Consider the following 15,600-nt stretch of genomic DNA (forward strand, 5'->3'; position numbering starts at 1 on the left):
TTTTTCAGTCAGTTTTAAACAAATTTTAGTTCAAAGATGATAACGACCGCTTTTTTCAATAATTGGAAGTTTGTGGCTGTCGAGTAATGAAAAAAAGTTTATCTTTTTGGCATTGAACTATCATTTGTTTCCTGTTTATGTCCATGGAACACTTTTCTTTGTGGCAGAAAATTTTATAAACAAAGAATTTAATAGAATATCCTGTCGGAAAGGAATTAGATATATGGTTAGCGTACACGCAAAGATTGTTGGTTCGAATCCAGCTGGTGGCCCTTATATTTTTAATTCCTAGGATCTTCTTACAGCTGACTGACAGGTGATGGATAGTGTTGACCGGTGGCCGGCTGACCACTGAAAAAAGCTCCTCGCGTAATGATAGCTGTTGACACGCATTACATTAAACAAAATATATATGTGTAGAGAGTACCCTGCATAATCAGGGTTTATTGGAAGCGGTAAGATTAGTAATGTTTATTTAGGAGTGGTTATAAAGAAATTAAACTTATTCTTTAGACGTTTCTACAACGTTTCCTGTCTTTTAATGTTACAATTTCCAACTAAACCTCTTCTACAAAAAAAAGTTGCAAGAAAAGAAGTTTCATTTTTTTACTATAAATCCTCAAAAATCCCAATTAATTTTAACGTTCTATGTGAAAAAATTTAATTTTTTGTCAATAAAAAATACATAAAAAATAATACAAATTCAGAAAAGGTTTTACAACAATATAAAAGGTAACAAACAATTCATAAAAGGTAATAATAAAAACGTTATTTCTAATTGACAAAAATTGATTGTATTTTCTTGAATCAACATTAATTAATTATATTTTATTTCATTTTACATATCTTACTTTTTATATTTTTTTATTATTTATTAATTTTTAATAAAATTGTTGTTTTTTTTTCTCGGTTTGCTTGACCAACACAGTCAGCCAGAACCGGAACCCCAGAAAAAGACGGAGTAAGTTGAAACTTGTCTTTATATTTACACTTAAGTTAGTTGTTCCATATAAGTTGTGGCTGGGGAACCACACATTTAGCTCAGATATTTTTAAGACAGAATCACTAGATATATTTAGTTAGGTTTGAATAAAGCCTGCCAACAGAGCCCCCTTTAACTTCCACCAAACATCTTTTCTATTCAAATCTCTTTAATATCATGTTTTAATATTGTCTCTAGTAATTTATCAAATAGAATAATTTTTTTGTATATATATACTTTCAATATACACGACTTGCAAAAAGTTATTGATAACATTTTTTAAATTAAAATTGTAGGGCTAATAAAATATAATAATTTATTTTTTTAAACACATTTTTACTCAGTACTTTATATTATTTTTATAAAAGGATTATAAAATAGTTTACATAAACTAAAATTAATGCAGCTATTACAATAATAACTCAATAAAAACAAAAGTATTTAACTTATAGAACTATAGAGATAAACTAAAAATTTTAAGGGCATTAGGTAACATATCACTTTGATTATGTATTCAGATGAAGACACATTTTAAATAAATCTACATCTTTTTGTATTTTTTTTAGAAATTTGAGCCTTCTTGTACTAGAATAGAAATGAAGCATACTTTTTTACAGAACAGTAATTCGAATAAATTACTTTTTTAAGTGCTAGTAACCAAAATAAGAAGATGTCTCTAAGAGGCAAGTTAAAAACAGTTCATAAGGCTGCTAATAATAACTTATACTAATAAGGTATCAAACTTTTATAATTAAAAATCACTTCTTTAAAAAAATAAATATAAAAACATCATTACTTACCATTTTTATTATTGAAGTTGATGTCATATTTACTTTTATGACAAGGGTAAAGTTATTTGTTTTATTTCATTCTTTGAGTTCATAAAACAAATTGCTTAATGATTTACCTCTAAATAAAATTTCCTATCATGTAGTTTTTATTATAAAAGCTGCATCATTTTAAATTAAAACAAAAAATTTATCTAACCATTCGTGTCAAATTACTTTTTCCAAGTGTACACTGTATGTTAGTTATCTGCAATGAAAGACGAAGCGAGTACATCTTTGTTTTCTTCCAATTGATTTTTTTATGTTTCACCAAAATAAAAAAATAAACCAAACAAAATTAATGAGATAGCTTAATGGATTTTTTCTATGAGAATTTTAAATTTGGCTCTGACTCTTTCCAGTAAAATTCTAGGGGAAAAAAATGTAGCTAGTTTTCTGGACCGTTCAAACCTACTCTCTACCTTTTAATGCCGGTAATACATCAAAACTGTATTGCTTTATAATTTAAAGTTTGATTATGAATGTAAAATATTTTGAAAACAAGGATTTTACTGGCCTATAGCACTTGGTAGCGTAACTACAGCTAATATCTATAATCAATATAATGACTATAACCAGTAGCTAGAGGAATCCCAATTACCATTTAGCCACTCTTAATTAAAAAAAAGTAGCTTAAAATAAATAATTATTTGCTTAGTCTCTTCTTAAATAATGTAAAAAAAGAAACCTTTAGTCTATATCTAGATAAGTTTGGTTTTTAATTGTTCATAAAGGGTTAATTGTAGCAATGAAAGTTATTTTATTTGCAATGATTGAAACATAAACAAAATTGGCAAAGAAAATAAAAACATTCCCTAAGAAATGTTATGAAAATAATTTAAAAAATTTACAATAGATAGTTAATGGGATTGTTAGAATGTTTGGATCGGGGCCAAATAGAAGCTAGCTGGCCCCCAATATGTCAGCTATCTCGCCCCGGCTAAAATTACCACCTTCCTGCCAAATAACAGCTACAAATTTAAAATATCAAATTTTTATTGCAAAATTTTTCACTTATTTTGTTGCCATTTCTTTATGCACAAAAATCATGTTGTATGCTTAGTTTTTGTCATAAATACCTTTTACAGTGAAAAAATTGGATATTAAACCATTTTTTAATTGAAATAAAATGTTTATTTAAGAATGACATAATATTCTGAACAAAAAATAAAATAGGTATTCAAAAGTGTCTCTTTCTAGCTTTAATGCCATTTATAACCTCTTGGCCAGTCAATGATTAAGCGGAGATAATGTCCTTCGCAACTTTGCCAGCTTTCCCCACAAAATTCCGTTTTAGACTGTTCAGATGGGAAGTATTCTGTGTTGAAACAATCCTCAAGATCTGTTTTGGGAGCTATCAGACACTATGTATTGTAGAAAGGTCTGGGCCTACCTTAAAATAAATCTTCAGCAGTAATGAACTCAGTGAATGAATCTAATCTTGTAGGAATATGCTAAATTTTGCTGGAATACCTTAGACAGGAATTTTAATTTTTTTTATTTATAAGCCATAGTCCTTATAAATGAAGGCACTTTATTATTATTCAGAGGTATTATATTCGAGTTTTTTAAATACTCTCTTAGCAATAAATCTTCGAGCAAATTTTAACCCTTTTTTCTACAAATGTTTCTTTGTAGATCCCAAAAAATGTAAACAACTATACGTCCTTTAATTTTAGCGGTTAAATTTTTCCTTTATAATAAATTTTTTCATCAGTGAATACTTAAATGCTGTAGAACTTTATATCCTGTCAGCCCTTTCGAGATGAGTGATTTAGCAAAAATTTGAGAAGCTGCTTTGCCCACTTTGTGAAAGTTGTTGCAGCAATAGTTCTATTTTTTTAATTTTATTATATACAGGGTGACCAAAGTTATATGCTCCACCCACTTTTTTTTAAACGGAGGGAAATTTCGAAAAAATAAAAAACACGTATTTAATCATTTTTAGTCTAGTTTATTTTCAGTGATTGGCCCATTTTTTTAAACCCCTGTATCTCGAGATTCAGCATCCAACTTTGTTTTTTCAAATGGAACATTATAATTTTTTTTTGCATATTTTTATAGTATTTGAGCTCCTAAAAAAAACAAAAAAAATAAATTTGAAATCGGTTAGGTTTTTCAAAAGTTATGGTAATTTAAAATATGAAAAACAAATTCAGTTTATTGTCAAAATTACGTTATTTTTTTTAAAGAATCTGTTCAAACTGGGCACAATTAACGGATAGGCAAGCCAAAACTCTGGGCTCCTACGTTTTGCTTGTAGCAGCACTTATAGTGGCGAAGTCAAGATCTAGGCAGGCTAGAGCTATTCGACGTTCAGGTTGGTTTTTCTACAAACGTTTGGTGTGGAGTTTTAGGAAATCAACTAATCGGTCCATACTTCTACAGAGAGAACTTAACTGGTGAAAGGTATCCAACTTTTTTTTCAGAGACATTTTGCCAGTTCTACTTGAAGATGTTCGTCTACAATGTCGGCTAGATATGTATTTTCAACAAGATGGTTGCCCGGCACATAATGCGAGAGTTGCTCGAGGTTACCTGGACAGAAAGTGCTTAGGGACTCATTGTCCCATCCAATGGCCACCTCGATCTCCGGACTTAACCCAAATTGACTATTTTTTGTGGGGATAACTAAAAAATTAAGTGTGAAGTATCCTTAATCCCGTGGCTTCAGTCGATGATCTGAAACGTCGAATAACTCGAGCCTGCCTAGATCTTGACTTCGCCACCATAAGTGCTGCTACAAACAGAGCGTGGGAGTCCAGAGTTTTGGCTTGCCTATCCGTTGATTGTGCCCAGATTGAACAGATTATTTAAAAAAAAATAACGTAATTTTGACAATAAACTGAAATTTGTTTTCCATATTTTAAATTAACATAACTTTTAAAAAACCTAACCGATTACAAAAAATTGTTTTTTTTTTTTTTAGGAGCTCAAATACTATAAAAATATGCAACAAAAAATATAACGTTCCATTTGAAAAACAAAAGTTGGATTCTGTATCTCGAGATACAGGGGTTTAAAAAAATGGGTCAATCACTGAAAATAAACTAGACTAAAAATGATTAAATACGTGTTTTTTATTTTTTCGAAATTTCCCGCCGTTAAAAAAAAAGTGGGTGGAGCATATAACGTTGGTCACCCTGTACTATATGCCTCTACATTTCTCAACAATTAAACAATTGAAACATTTATAGTACACGACAAATAAAAATCTTTACTAATAAAGAACAAAATGTATCTAAATGATGTTCATATTTACAGTATGAAATTTGTTATCTTTGACTAAACCGAAATCACTGTGGCATAATGGCGAACTATCCTATTTGCTAACTAAATTTTCTCCTATCTTTCTGTATGCAAAGATCACTTATAAGGCTAATCATTTCATGCGGAATAAGTGAATGCGTTTCCTTTTACTATATACTCTAAATAATCTATATCCATTGGGTATTAAAGTAGAATTATACTTGATTAATGCTAAAAGACTACGTTTTCACCTTACAGTTCAAAAAGTTTCTTTATTCTCTTATTTCTCCTTAAAAATTATAATTCCATTTAAATAATTTAATGGAAAATTATTATATATTAATAAAAATATTATAAAAAAAATGGAAGAACTGAAAAGTTCCAGGTGCCATTGTCCATACTTTTTGAAGTGTTTTAAATGCACATAAATAAATATATTTGAATAAAAAATTGCGACGTTTTAATGTTTGGGCCAATAATCGAAGTCCAAAAGTTTATCTTTGGAAGCAAAAGTTCCAAATATTCCGATTTTTAAAGAGTAACTTTTCCGTATTTGTAGTTTTTTGGGCCACCTAAAAAGGAATCTTATTCTGCTAACATTAAGTTAACGCATTCTAGCTGAGGAGAGTATTCGTACACTGTCTGGAACTAGCAGGACAATCAGAAATGGCTCTCTCCTACGCACCACAGCACGCACCGTCCACCGGTCCACCTCACGCACAGTCTCACTTTTTCTCACTCCTTTTTTTAGCGAAGATGGGTAGGGTTGGTTAGCTTTATATATTCCAGTGTTTTTGTTTACACAGATTGTCGATATAAAATCATTTTTTCATCTCATATGATCACTGTTTTAAAGAGCAGTTGTACAGACTTGCGGCTTCCTTTGGTAATAGTTGACATGAAAAACTTCGGTAGCTTCTGTAAACCTAAGTGGCTGCGGATTAAGGATAATTCAGTCATGCCTAATACACTTAATGTTTCTAAAGCCGCCGTCAGAAATGCCGAAGACACCATGGTCCTGGAAGAAGTTTACTTTCCAGGCACATATCCCGCTCTCTAGTTGAACTTGACCCAAGTAGCCCTTGAGAGCCCATTACTTCATTAATTTCGGAAGTGGCTTTGCTACACCTTATCCTAGTAATAAATAAAACAAAAATATGCTTAATAAAAAAAAGATATGCAGTTAAATAAAAGTCTGTCCTTCTAAAATAAAAATTACACTTTCAGACATTGCCTGGACATGAAATAAAATTAGTATACCAGAGCGATTATTTGTCTAATATATATTTTGTTTAATTACTTCTGTTTTGGTTGTTGAAATATTTCATATTAATATTTCTATAGAATGCATTTGTATTTAGTACATAGTGTACAAGTAGATTACAGTGTATAAGAAAAGCCTAATAGTAAGTAGAGAAGTGATGCACTAGTATAGTTGGTTAGTTTTAGTTGGAGCCACACTAATATTTTATTCTCTTATTTATAGGCGTAGACAATCTGAAAAGTAAGTCAAATTCTGAGTGTGCATGGCTGTCTTTTTTTTTATTTATTTTTTGAATTTTTGTTGGTTTTTCTATTTCATTATTTACATTATATACTTTGCAAAAATCATTTAATGATATATTTATTTTTTTATTCAATTTTATTTTAAGATAACTGGGTCAGATTTTATTTTGTGACTGGGTCAGGTCGAAGATCAAGTTGTTGAATAAAGTACTTCAAGATAATAAAATCAAGTTTGAATGCTAGCTATGCAAAGTTTGACAGTAATTTAGAGGGCAATCATCTACTTGCGCTAGCGTAATTGATTCTAGCTCATAACTTCTCGTAGATCATAAATGGTATATTTAAATTCCAATAGGAAGAAACTTATTGATGTTTACATTACTGTATACATTAGAGGTTGATAGCTTCCCCATTTGTCATGCGCATTCCAAATAATTTTGGTTGCAACTTTATTGATATGAATCAAATATTTTATTTAGTTCTTTTTTAAAGTTATTCAATTTTAAACCGAATTTGTTCAACGTCCTTAAGCCCTAGGTATTGAGAAATTAAATGAGAACTTGTTTATATAAAATGTTATAAATATGAATTATATTTTTTAAAAAAATTTGTTACCAAATTCACTCAATAGCACTTTTCGCCGAACTTCCTTTCGATATTCGTCATGATATACATACATTTCAGAAGGAGGTAAAGAGCGTTTGTTTACAACTCAAATACTGCATTCTCTCAATAGTATAAATTCTTAACGTGATCGTAAAGTGTGCAGAAAAATAAGAATCTGTACTGAGATAATGATGAGAGCGTTTACGAGATATGTTACATGCAAAGGGGAATTTAGTTCGTAACTTTCGTATCAAAATCTAGTGATGTTAGGGAAAGGTTGTGAATTGGCCGAACACTTGGGGGTGAATCCCAAAAATAATAATAGAAGTAGGTAATAATTGGGCCTGTAGAGTATTAAAAAAAGCCTACTTAATGTATTTTTTGTTTTGAAAATGATTTTCCATTTTCTCTTTGTAATTAGAAAATTAAAGGTTGAAACTTAATATCATGCGTCTTATTAGATCCAAGCAAATCTTATCAAACAAATTGATCGGAGAAAAAAACTGCAGAATGCGCTACGGAGAGTAGGGATAGTTTTAAGCTTGTACCCTATAGTTAGATAAAATAGAAAATTTTAAAGCATTTTAGAAAAAGGTGAGCTAAATCATGCCAGATGTATTTACATTCCGAAAACATGTCATGCAGAAGACGAGTAATTGCAGAATAAATAAGTTTTCCATGCTAAGAGTATTGATATAAAATAATCTTCAGCATTCTGCTAAAGCAACTTTGATCTGACCCAAAATGAATTCAATATCAAAAAATCAAGCAAACAATAAGAAAATATAAATTGAGCCTAAACATACAATGAAAGAAGGCAATAATAAAACAACATCAATATGCACTGATTTTTTATTTTATTTTATTTTTTTATAACAATCCAGCATTTTACATGATTATTTTGACTATTATTATTTTTTTAAATCGTGATTTTTTTTTTTATTTGCTTCTGCCAGGGCCGTCCCTTAAATTAGCTTCTATTAATTTTGTTTTTTGTTTTTTTTGTACTTAGTTCATACGTGGAAGAAATAATTTAACTCATTGCATGCAATGTTGTGGTTTAAAAAAAAAAAGAAAATCAATTCTACAGAACATAAGAAATTGTACAAATAAATATTCAAATAAATGCTGTTTTTTTATTATTATTAATTTTTATTTTTCATCAGATAGCTTAATAATTTTTTAAAAAATATTACGCTTGTTTTTATTTTTTATTTTTACTTCCCTCAGATTTGTATAACAAGTCAATTAATTATTAAGAAATGTTTCTTAATTTTGTGGGAATTTGTATATAGTTAGCTATTCAAAAAAAAGAAATTTTAAATTTTTGTTTTAATGTAATTTCTCATGTTTCTTTCATTTATACAATATATAAATTTATTTTTTTTATTTTATTTTATTTTTGGGGAGAACCATTAGCACTTTGTAATTTTTAAAAAATAATTTTTATTATTGTTGAATCAGATGCTATTTTAATTGAAATTATGTTGTCAATATTTTTAGGGCTGATGGGGATCCTGAATTTGTAAAGGTATGTTTATTTTAGTTTTGCCAATTATTATAGATAAGTCAATAATATGGTTATTATTGACCCTGTTACTGTATCAGAGACAATTCTGTTCATAAGTGATCATTTTACATTCTTTTCATAAATTATTCTGGCTTTATTGCTCTTTTGCCTACAGATAAACTCCATGACAATAAATTGTAAAGTAGAATTTAAATTTTGTTTTAATTAAACTGCTTTGCAAATTATCGCAGTTCATAACATTTGCCCTTAATTTATTTAATTTTGATGCGTAATACATTTAAATTTGTATAAAAAAACTTAATAAGTTTTTTTTTTACCATTTTTCTTGTACATATATCCAATGTGGTTAACTAAACCTATAATGCGCTATAATACCTGTTACACTTGCCTAGACTCGTATCTTAAAGTTTACCAACTAGAAAGTTATATTGTTTTACTTTCAAATGTCAAAGTCTTTTACCCTTTGGCGAATTCATATAAACTTTGGAACTCTCTGCTCTAAGTTTTTTTTTTTTTTCAATTGCTGCTCCTGATACTGTTTGTTGTTGGTCATTGATTGTATTTAGCCCTCTCTTACAACAGCATTTTTTAAGCAACCCGATTCTAAGTAGAGGTTCATCAAAATCGAGACCGTTGGTCTCGTTTAACTCGAACTTGGGCGAAATGCTTATATAAAGGTTAACAAGGCATTTTTACACTAATTTTGCCAAAATTTCTCTTCAGGATTTAGCAAATACTTCTTTAATTGTAGCCCTAGTTCACTTAAGGAATTATTATAAAAAGATAAATTCTGATTACCTGTTTTAATTTAATCCTTAAACATCCAGACAGTCTTTCGTAAGCCACGTGAAATTCTAATAAAATAAATTAGACATATTCAAAATAAATAAATCTGATTCTAAGAAACAACAAGAGGTTAAAAAAAATTTAGTCAACTAGTTGGAATGCGACAATTTTGCATAACAGTTTCATCATATATTTTTTCTCCATCATGAAACAAAATTAATCATTTCACATTAAAAAATTTAGAATTGGCTCTTCTCTAATTCATTATTACGGATTATTTGCACAAATACTCCAAAATTTATCATTTTAGGAATACTTTTTTTTTGGCAATTTCTTGTCATATTTTATTTATTTAAAATTAAAAATTGCATATATCTTGTTTATGAAAGCGCCAAGAAGCAAAAACTTCTGCTCTTGATGAACAACTAAAGGAATATATCGCAGAATGGAGGAAACAGCGGGCCAGAGAAGAGGAAGATCTCAAACGTCTAAAAGAAAAGCAATCCAAACGCAAGGTAAATCGTTTTATTGCTGCAGTTATTAATATAATTTTTTTCCCTTGGGGACATCGACTTCTTGGCCATTATCGCCTAATTTAATTAGCTAACAGTTGTATTATTAGGATTTCTTTTATAGGTAATACTTTACTTTGTTAACACTTCTATTCTCAAATGTTGGCGATTATCAATCATTTCTTCATTAACGTACTGCTGTAACACGAACAGTAGGCAAATTTATTTATTGGGGATTTGCAGGCTGAAAAAACTTTTAATAGTCTCAAAAGTCTTCTTTTATTTCGCTTTTATATCAGTGAAGTAGCAATCGTAAATCGAACATTTGCAAAATCTTAAAATGTAGCTAAAGTGACAATAAGGAAAGATTATTTCAGATATGTAAAGAGAGAAAAAAAAAATTAAAATGATTCATAAAGTCAATTTTCTCGCACCTTTAGCTTGGTTCATTACAACCTAATCATCACCCTAGCTAGAAGCGTAGTGTATCGGCGTCCATAAGAACTTCGAGTCCAGATTATAAGCCTGTGAACTAACTGTGGGAATTGTATTGTCAGTGATAAATAAATAATTATTTCGTTCACGATCCATCGTATATCCATATATACCCAAATATTTGTAAAGTAAAAGTAAAGTAATTGCCTATTTTTTCAGGCGAGCTTTACGTCCAACTATCAATTAGGTGTCGTGGACGGAGGCGATTAGCAAACATACTTTACTGTAAATTTCTTTTATTAACCTTTAAATAAAATCCAAGGCCTAGTCCGGGAATCGAACCCAGTACCACAAAGAATATTAGCTTTTCAGGTCTCGCCTCTTAACCGCTCGGCTATCGTGGCGCCTAACAAATATTTGTATAATCATACATATATAAAAAAAGAGGGGAGAGGGTCTTTCTTTCCTGGATGAGTTTAGCTCATCTCTCCATTCTAACTTCTTTTTCCTAAATGCTTCTTTTACCCTATACTCTCATTTCGATTTGAGTGGGTCTTCCTTCCCATGTAGGTCCTAATCATCACAGTTATTTGTCGTTTTCCATTTGTTAGTTATCGACGTTGTGTTGAACAATGAGCTGAAATTACTGCGTAGTTTCCTATCCGGCGAGAAATCCTCAGCATTTTGCCAAAAGCAAAAAAAAAATGTACATTGTGTTTTATTCTATATTAAAAACCTAGCTTTTAATGTAATATACAGGTAATGAGAGCTGAAGAAGAGAAGAGATTGGCTGAGAAGAAGAAGCAGGAAGAGGAGAGAAGGGTGAGAGAGGTCGAGGAGAAGAAGCAAAGGGACATTGAGGAGAAGAGGCGCAGGCTAGAGGAAGCCGAGAAGAAGAGACAAGCCATGATGCAAGCTCTCAAGGTACTGCCTTTTAATTCTGTTCTACATCTTTTATCGGCGTGAACACCCATCCTAACTAGGCTTCTCTTTCTGTAATTGGAAAATTGTCTCTAACCAAACCAGATTAAAAAGATAAAAATAAAAGTTTTTATCATTTAGTCAATTTTGACCACTTTTTTGATTCGTTGTTTTTGCCTATTTCGCCACCATCGTAATACTTTTCTACTGGTGCGTTCCCTTTGTGAACAACTTCTAGTAACAGTTCCTAATTTCTTCGCCCCTGATTTTTGTTTATTTTCTTTTATTCATATAACTTACTTTGGCCATCTATTCTTAATATTGAGACATCTGTAAAGATCATGACAGCTGTCCTCTGACATTGAACGCGACCCATCTCTAGTGGCCTTTTGCCCTAGAGGATCTTCTTCATTCTCCTGTCTCATTCATCCAGGAGAATATTGCATAAACCTTATTGTTTAATTTCTTGATTATTAATAATTACTTTGTAGCCTAAGAAATCAGATTTCCTGAATTTTTTTGTAGTCATATTCTCAGAAATAAACTTATTAAAAAATGATTGTGATGTATAATGAAATAGTTTTAATGGAAAGTTATGCATTTATTTCTTAACCAATAATTGCCCTAATTATTGGGAATAATTTTACTCAATATATATTTGACAAATATACATTGATATATATATTTTTAGGATCAAAGCAAGAGCAAAGGCCCCAACTTTACAATTAGCAAGAAACAGGACACAGGAGTAAGTATCTTTTTGTTTGCATTTATTTTTCAATTAATTTTTGCCTGATATGAAAGAGCTGTAATTAGTGTAAGTGTTAATGCTTATTAGGAGAACATTAATAAACATTTGTTTTATTAGATCAACATGTCATCGGCCCAACTGGAGAGGAACAAGACAAAGGAACAATTGGAAGAAGAAAAGAGGATTTCTTTGTCCATAAGAATCAAACCATTAAATATTGATAATCTGAGTTTAGATAAACTAAAGTCAAAAGCACTTGAATTATGGGATTGCATCGTTAAACTTGAAACAGAGAAATATGATCTTGAGGAAAGGCAAAAAAGGCAGGACTACGATGTGAGTGTACTTTTATTAATTTTTTAAATTTTGCATTTAAAATGTGCGCTAATACTTTGAACAAAATAGTAGCTTATAAAAAAAAAAATTATTTCAAGCACCGACCTCAATGTTTTCTGACTTTATATTGTAGCTCGTCTTAATCACTCATTTTACGTTAATTTTATTATTACAGTTTATATTTTATTACCTTCAGCCGTTTGCACTTATAAATCAACATGCGCATATTTTTTAATTGATTTTATTTTTTATCCGTTTACTTATTTTTTTAAATATGTATTTAATTAATTGAAGTCAGATAATAAAACTTAAAATATAATTTACAGCTTAAGGAATTAAAAGAAAGGCAAAAACAACAACTCAGGCACAAAGCTCTCAAAAAAGGTTTGGACCCCGAGTATGTATACACTTTTAACAAGCACATATTTCATTCATTGATAAATTTAATAAATTGTTATTAACTGTTTCCATTCTCTTTTCTTTTTTTCAGGGCTTTGACCGGAAAGTATCCAGTGAGTATCATAACAAATGTTATAGATAATATAATCATTTAAAAATAGATAAGATAATAGATCATAGATAAGATAATCATTTAAAAATTAAAATCGATTAAGTTCACTGATAATCTATGCTTATAAACTCTAACTTAAAACATTACAAAGGCATCCACGGTGTTAAGATTTCTCTTTTTTTTTAATGGAGGCCTATTCTTTTGGTACGAGGAAATTTTTATGTGTTTTTACTGGAGATTCTCTGAATACGAAAAAATGTTTTTAAGAACGGAGAAGAGAGAATTTCTTCACTGTAGAAACTGAAGGTGCCGACTGCTTATAAACCTTTACAAACGTTAGATGAATTACAGTCTACACAAGTTTTGACGAAAAACCTTCCGAACCTAATAATTACATAACTTCATGGTTCATTAGTATAAACTTTTCAAATAAATATGTAATCAATACATCTGCACAACAAAAACTCATTGATAACAATGAACATCTGTGCAAGGCCGAGAACTTTTCATCATGTCCTGAGTGTATCTGCATCTATGTATGAATATAAAAAGTTGAAAGAAAACTGTTTTAGCCATTTCGAGTAAGATTCAGTAAAGCTTAGGTTTGTTTGATTGATTTTGACCAAAATCTTATCCGAGACTCTCTTATTGCACCTAAACGAAATGTGAAATCTGAACTTCTTACAAATTTCCGTTTTTACTCCCATACACTCTCTTACGAGCAATTAAAAAAAGTAAAAAAATCAAAATGCCAAAGAATATAGAAAATACTCATGACACCCTATAATTACAGAAAAAAAAAATTCACAATTTTCTCATTCAAGTTACAAATAGTTGATTTTTGTAAGTAGATAAGATTCCAGTTGATTATTCTTATTATTATGTACACACGCAATAGTAAAACTAATAGAATTATTGTTTACCAGCCGAAAATTCAAGTCGCCTCCAAGTATGAACGTAGGGTTGATACAAGGTCTTATGACGACAAAAAGAAACTTTTTGAAGGCGTAAGTATCACTTTTTTTTTGTTTAATAAGTAATACAAATTTTATAACAACTGGTATGGTATTGATTGATTTAATCAATTCATAAGCCTAAATTATAATAGAACTGGGAAGTATAAAAACCATTATAGTTGATTATTAGGAAAGTGAAATTAACTAACTTAACTTATTAAACAAATAAATATATTCTTATTCATATTAATATAATTAAAGTTAAGCTGTTTAATTTATAAAATTAAATCTGCTTATAAAAATAGTCAATGTTGACTTAATAAAAAGGAGAGTAAATTGATTATCATATAAAATGATATTTTAAATAACATAAACAGATATCTGTAATTTTATGTAATTGATCTATACTTTTTCTCTCACTAATGAATTCTGATGATAATTTTAGAAGCATTGCCATTTGTGAAAAGGAAAGCAATTGAATCCATAATTTCATTTAACATTCCCTTAATGACACTGCGAATAAGGCCATATCAGCATAGGCATAAGATTTCAAAGGTCTCAGAGGGAAAGGATTAGATCAGTGGCTTGTGCGCTGGGTTCCCAATGGGGAGGTCCTGTTCGCATGCTGCAGCCTGTCCTTAAATTTTTATTTCTTAGAGGCCTTCCACAATTACTGTCTGGTGATGAACTATGTTGTTTGAAATGAGATAAATTTATTCAGAGGCCAGCAGTAAAAAAGGCTCTATAAAAAATGACGAAGTAGTACAATATTAGTAGTAGTAGTAATCCTGTATTTAAGAAAAAAATTACTACTGCAGTATAAATACAATACCGAATAAAAAAACTACCAATTTAAAGCTAAAAAGTCTTGCAATAAACGCAAAATGTAATTAATAAATAATTTTCAAAATATAACTCATAAATGTCAAGGTAAATGGTTAAGATAAATGATCAAGGCCTTAAAAAAAAGCAGAAATAAGTTTTTTGAAATAATAAAAAAAAAAATAATCCTACAAAAAATGTGATCAATAATTTAAATAAATAATAAATTTTTAATTAATTAAAAGTAAAGCAATCGCCAATTTCTTAAGGTCGTTCTTAACGTCCAACTACCTAATTAGGTGTCATGGATCGGGTGCGTAAGCTCATACTTGATTATAAAATTTTGCCAATTAAGTCAAAAGTAGCTACCCGCTGGCTCGAACTGAGGTTTTCCCTCTTGATAATCCGGACTTATAATTACACCACTAAACTGTCTCCTATAAAAGGCAGAGTTATTCGAGTTATAAGTTCTTTGATTATACCGAGATGATACTATATCTTATGCCGTGTCATTCGTTTTAATCTTTAATAGATCTGTTTTTGTTATTTTTAATTATTTGTTTACCATCATTAAAATAAATGAATTGAGCTAAACACACAATTGTATAATCCAATTCCAATATCTTTTTTAACCAATTTTAATATCTTACATTATACGAGTAGTCCATTTCTTTCAATCTATTCAACATAACTTTTGAATCCTTCGCTTCAGATAAATTAAATAAATTGTTTTCAGAAATTAGTCTGATCCATTAAGACATTTTATTAAAAACTACAAGTTCAAAGGGGCGCAACCAGTTTGTATTTATCATAAGTGATAAAATGTTTTGATTTCTAATTGTTTAATTTGACCTTTTTCTGTTATGTTC

The 15,600-nt window shown here is 29.7% G+C and overlaps 1 protein-coding gene across 4 annotated transcripts in view; it reads left to right on the forward strand.

The window, feature by feature from the left end:
- up (Troponin T, skeletal muscle) overlaps window positions 1-15,600 on the forward strand; it is a 31,839-nt gene that overhangs the window by 10,263 nt on the left and 5,976 nt on the right. For 2 of the 4 annotated variants that reach the window (XM_074143291.1, XM_074143290.1), the window contains exons 4-13: window positions 929-961; window positions 6,545-6,562; window positions 8,674-8,701; window positions 9,877-10,002; window positions 11,194-11,358; window positions 12,047-12,103; window positions 12,224-12,442; window positions 12,769-12,839; window positions 12,933-12,954; window positions 13,880-13,960. In XM_074143291.1, coding sequence (XP_073999392.1) covers window positions 929-961; window positions 6,545-6,562; window positions 8,674-8,701; window positions 9,877-10,002; window positions 11,194-11,358; window positions 12,047-12,103; window positions 12,224-12,442; window positions 12,769-12,839; window positions 12,933-12,954; window positions 13,880-13,960 — 820 coding nt within the window. The remainder of the gene's footprint in view (window positions 1-928; window positions 962-6,544; window positions 6,563-8,673; window positions 8,702-9,876; window positions 10,003-11,193; window positions 11,359-12,046; window positions 12,104-12,223; window positions 12,443-12,768; window positions 12,840-12,932; window positions 12,955-13,879; window positions 13,961-15,600) is intronic. The other 2 variants (XM_074143294.1, XM_074143292.1) reach the window with 1 other exon arrangement.

This window comes from Rhodnius prolixus, unplaced genomic scaffold, assembly GCF_049639745.1.
Source record: "Rhodnius prolixus isolate KJV_2025 unplaced genomic scaffold, Rpr scaffold_12, whole genome shotgun sequence".
NCBI classification, from domain to species: domain Eukaryota; kingdom Metazoa; phylum Arthropoda; class Insecta; order Hemiptera; family Reduviidae; genus Rhodnius; species Rhodnius prolixus.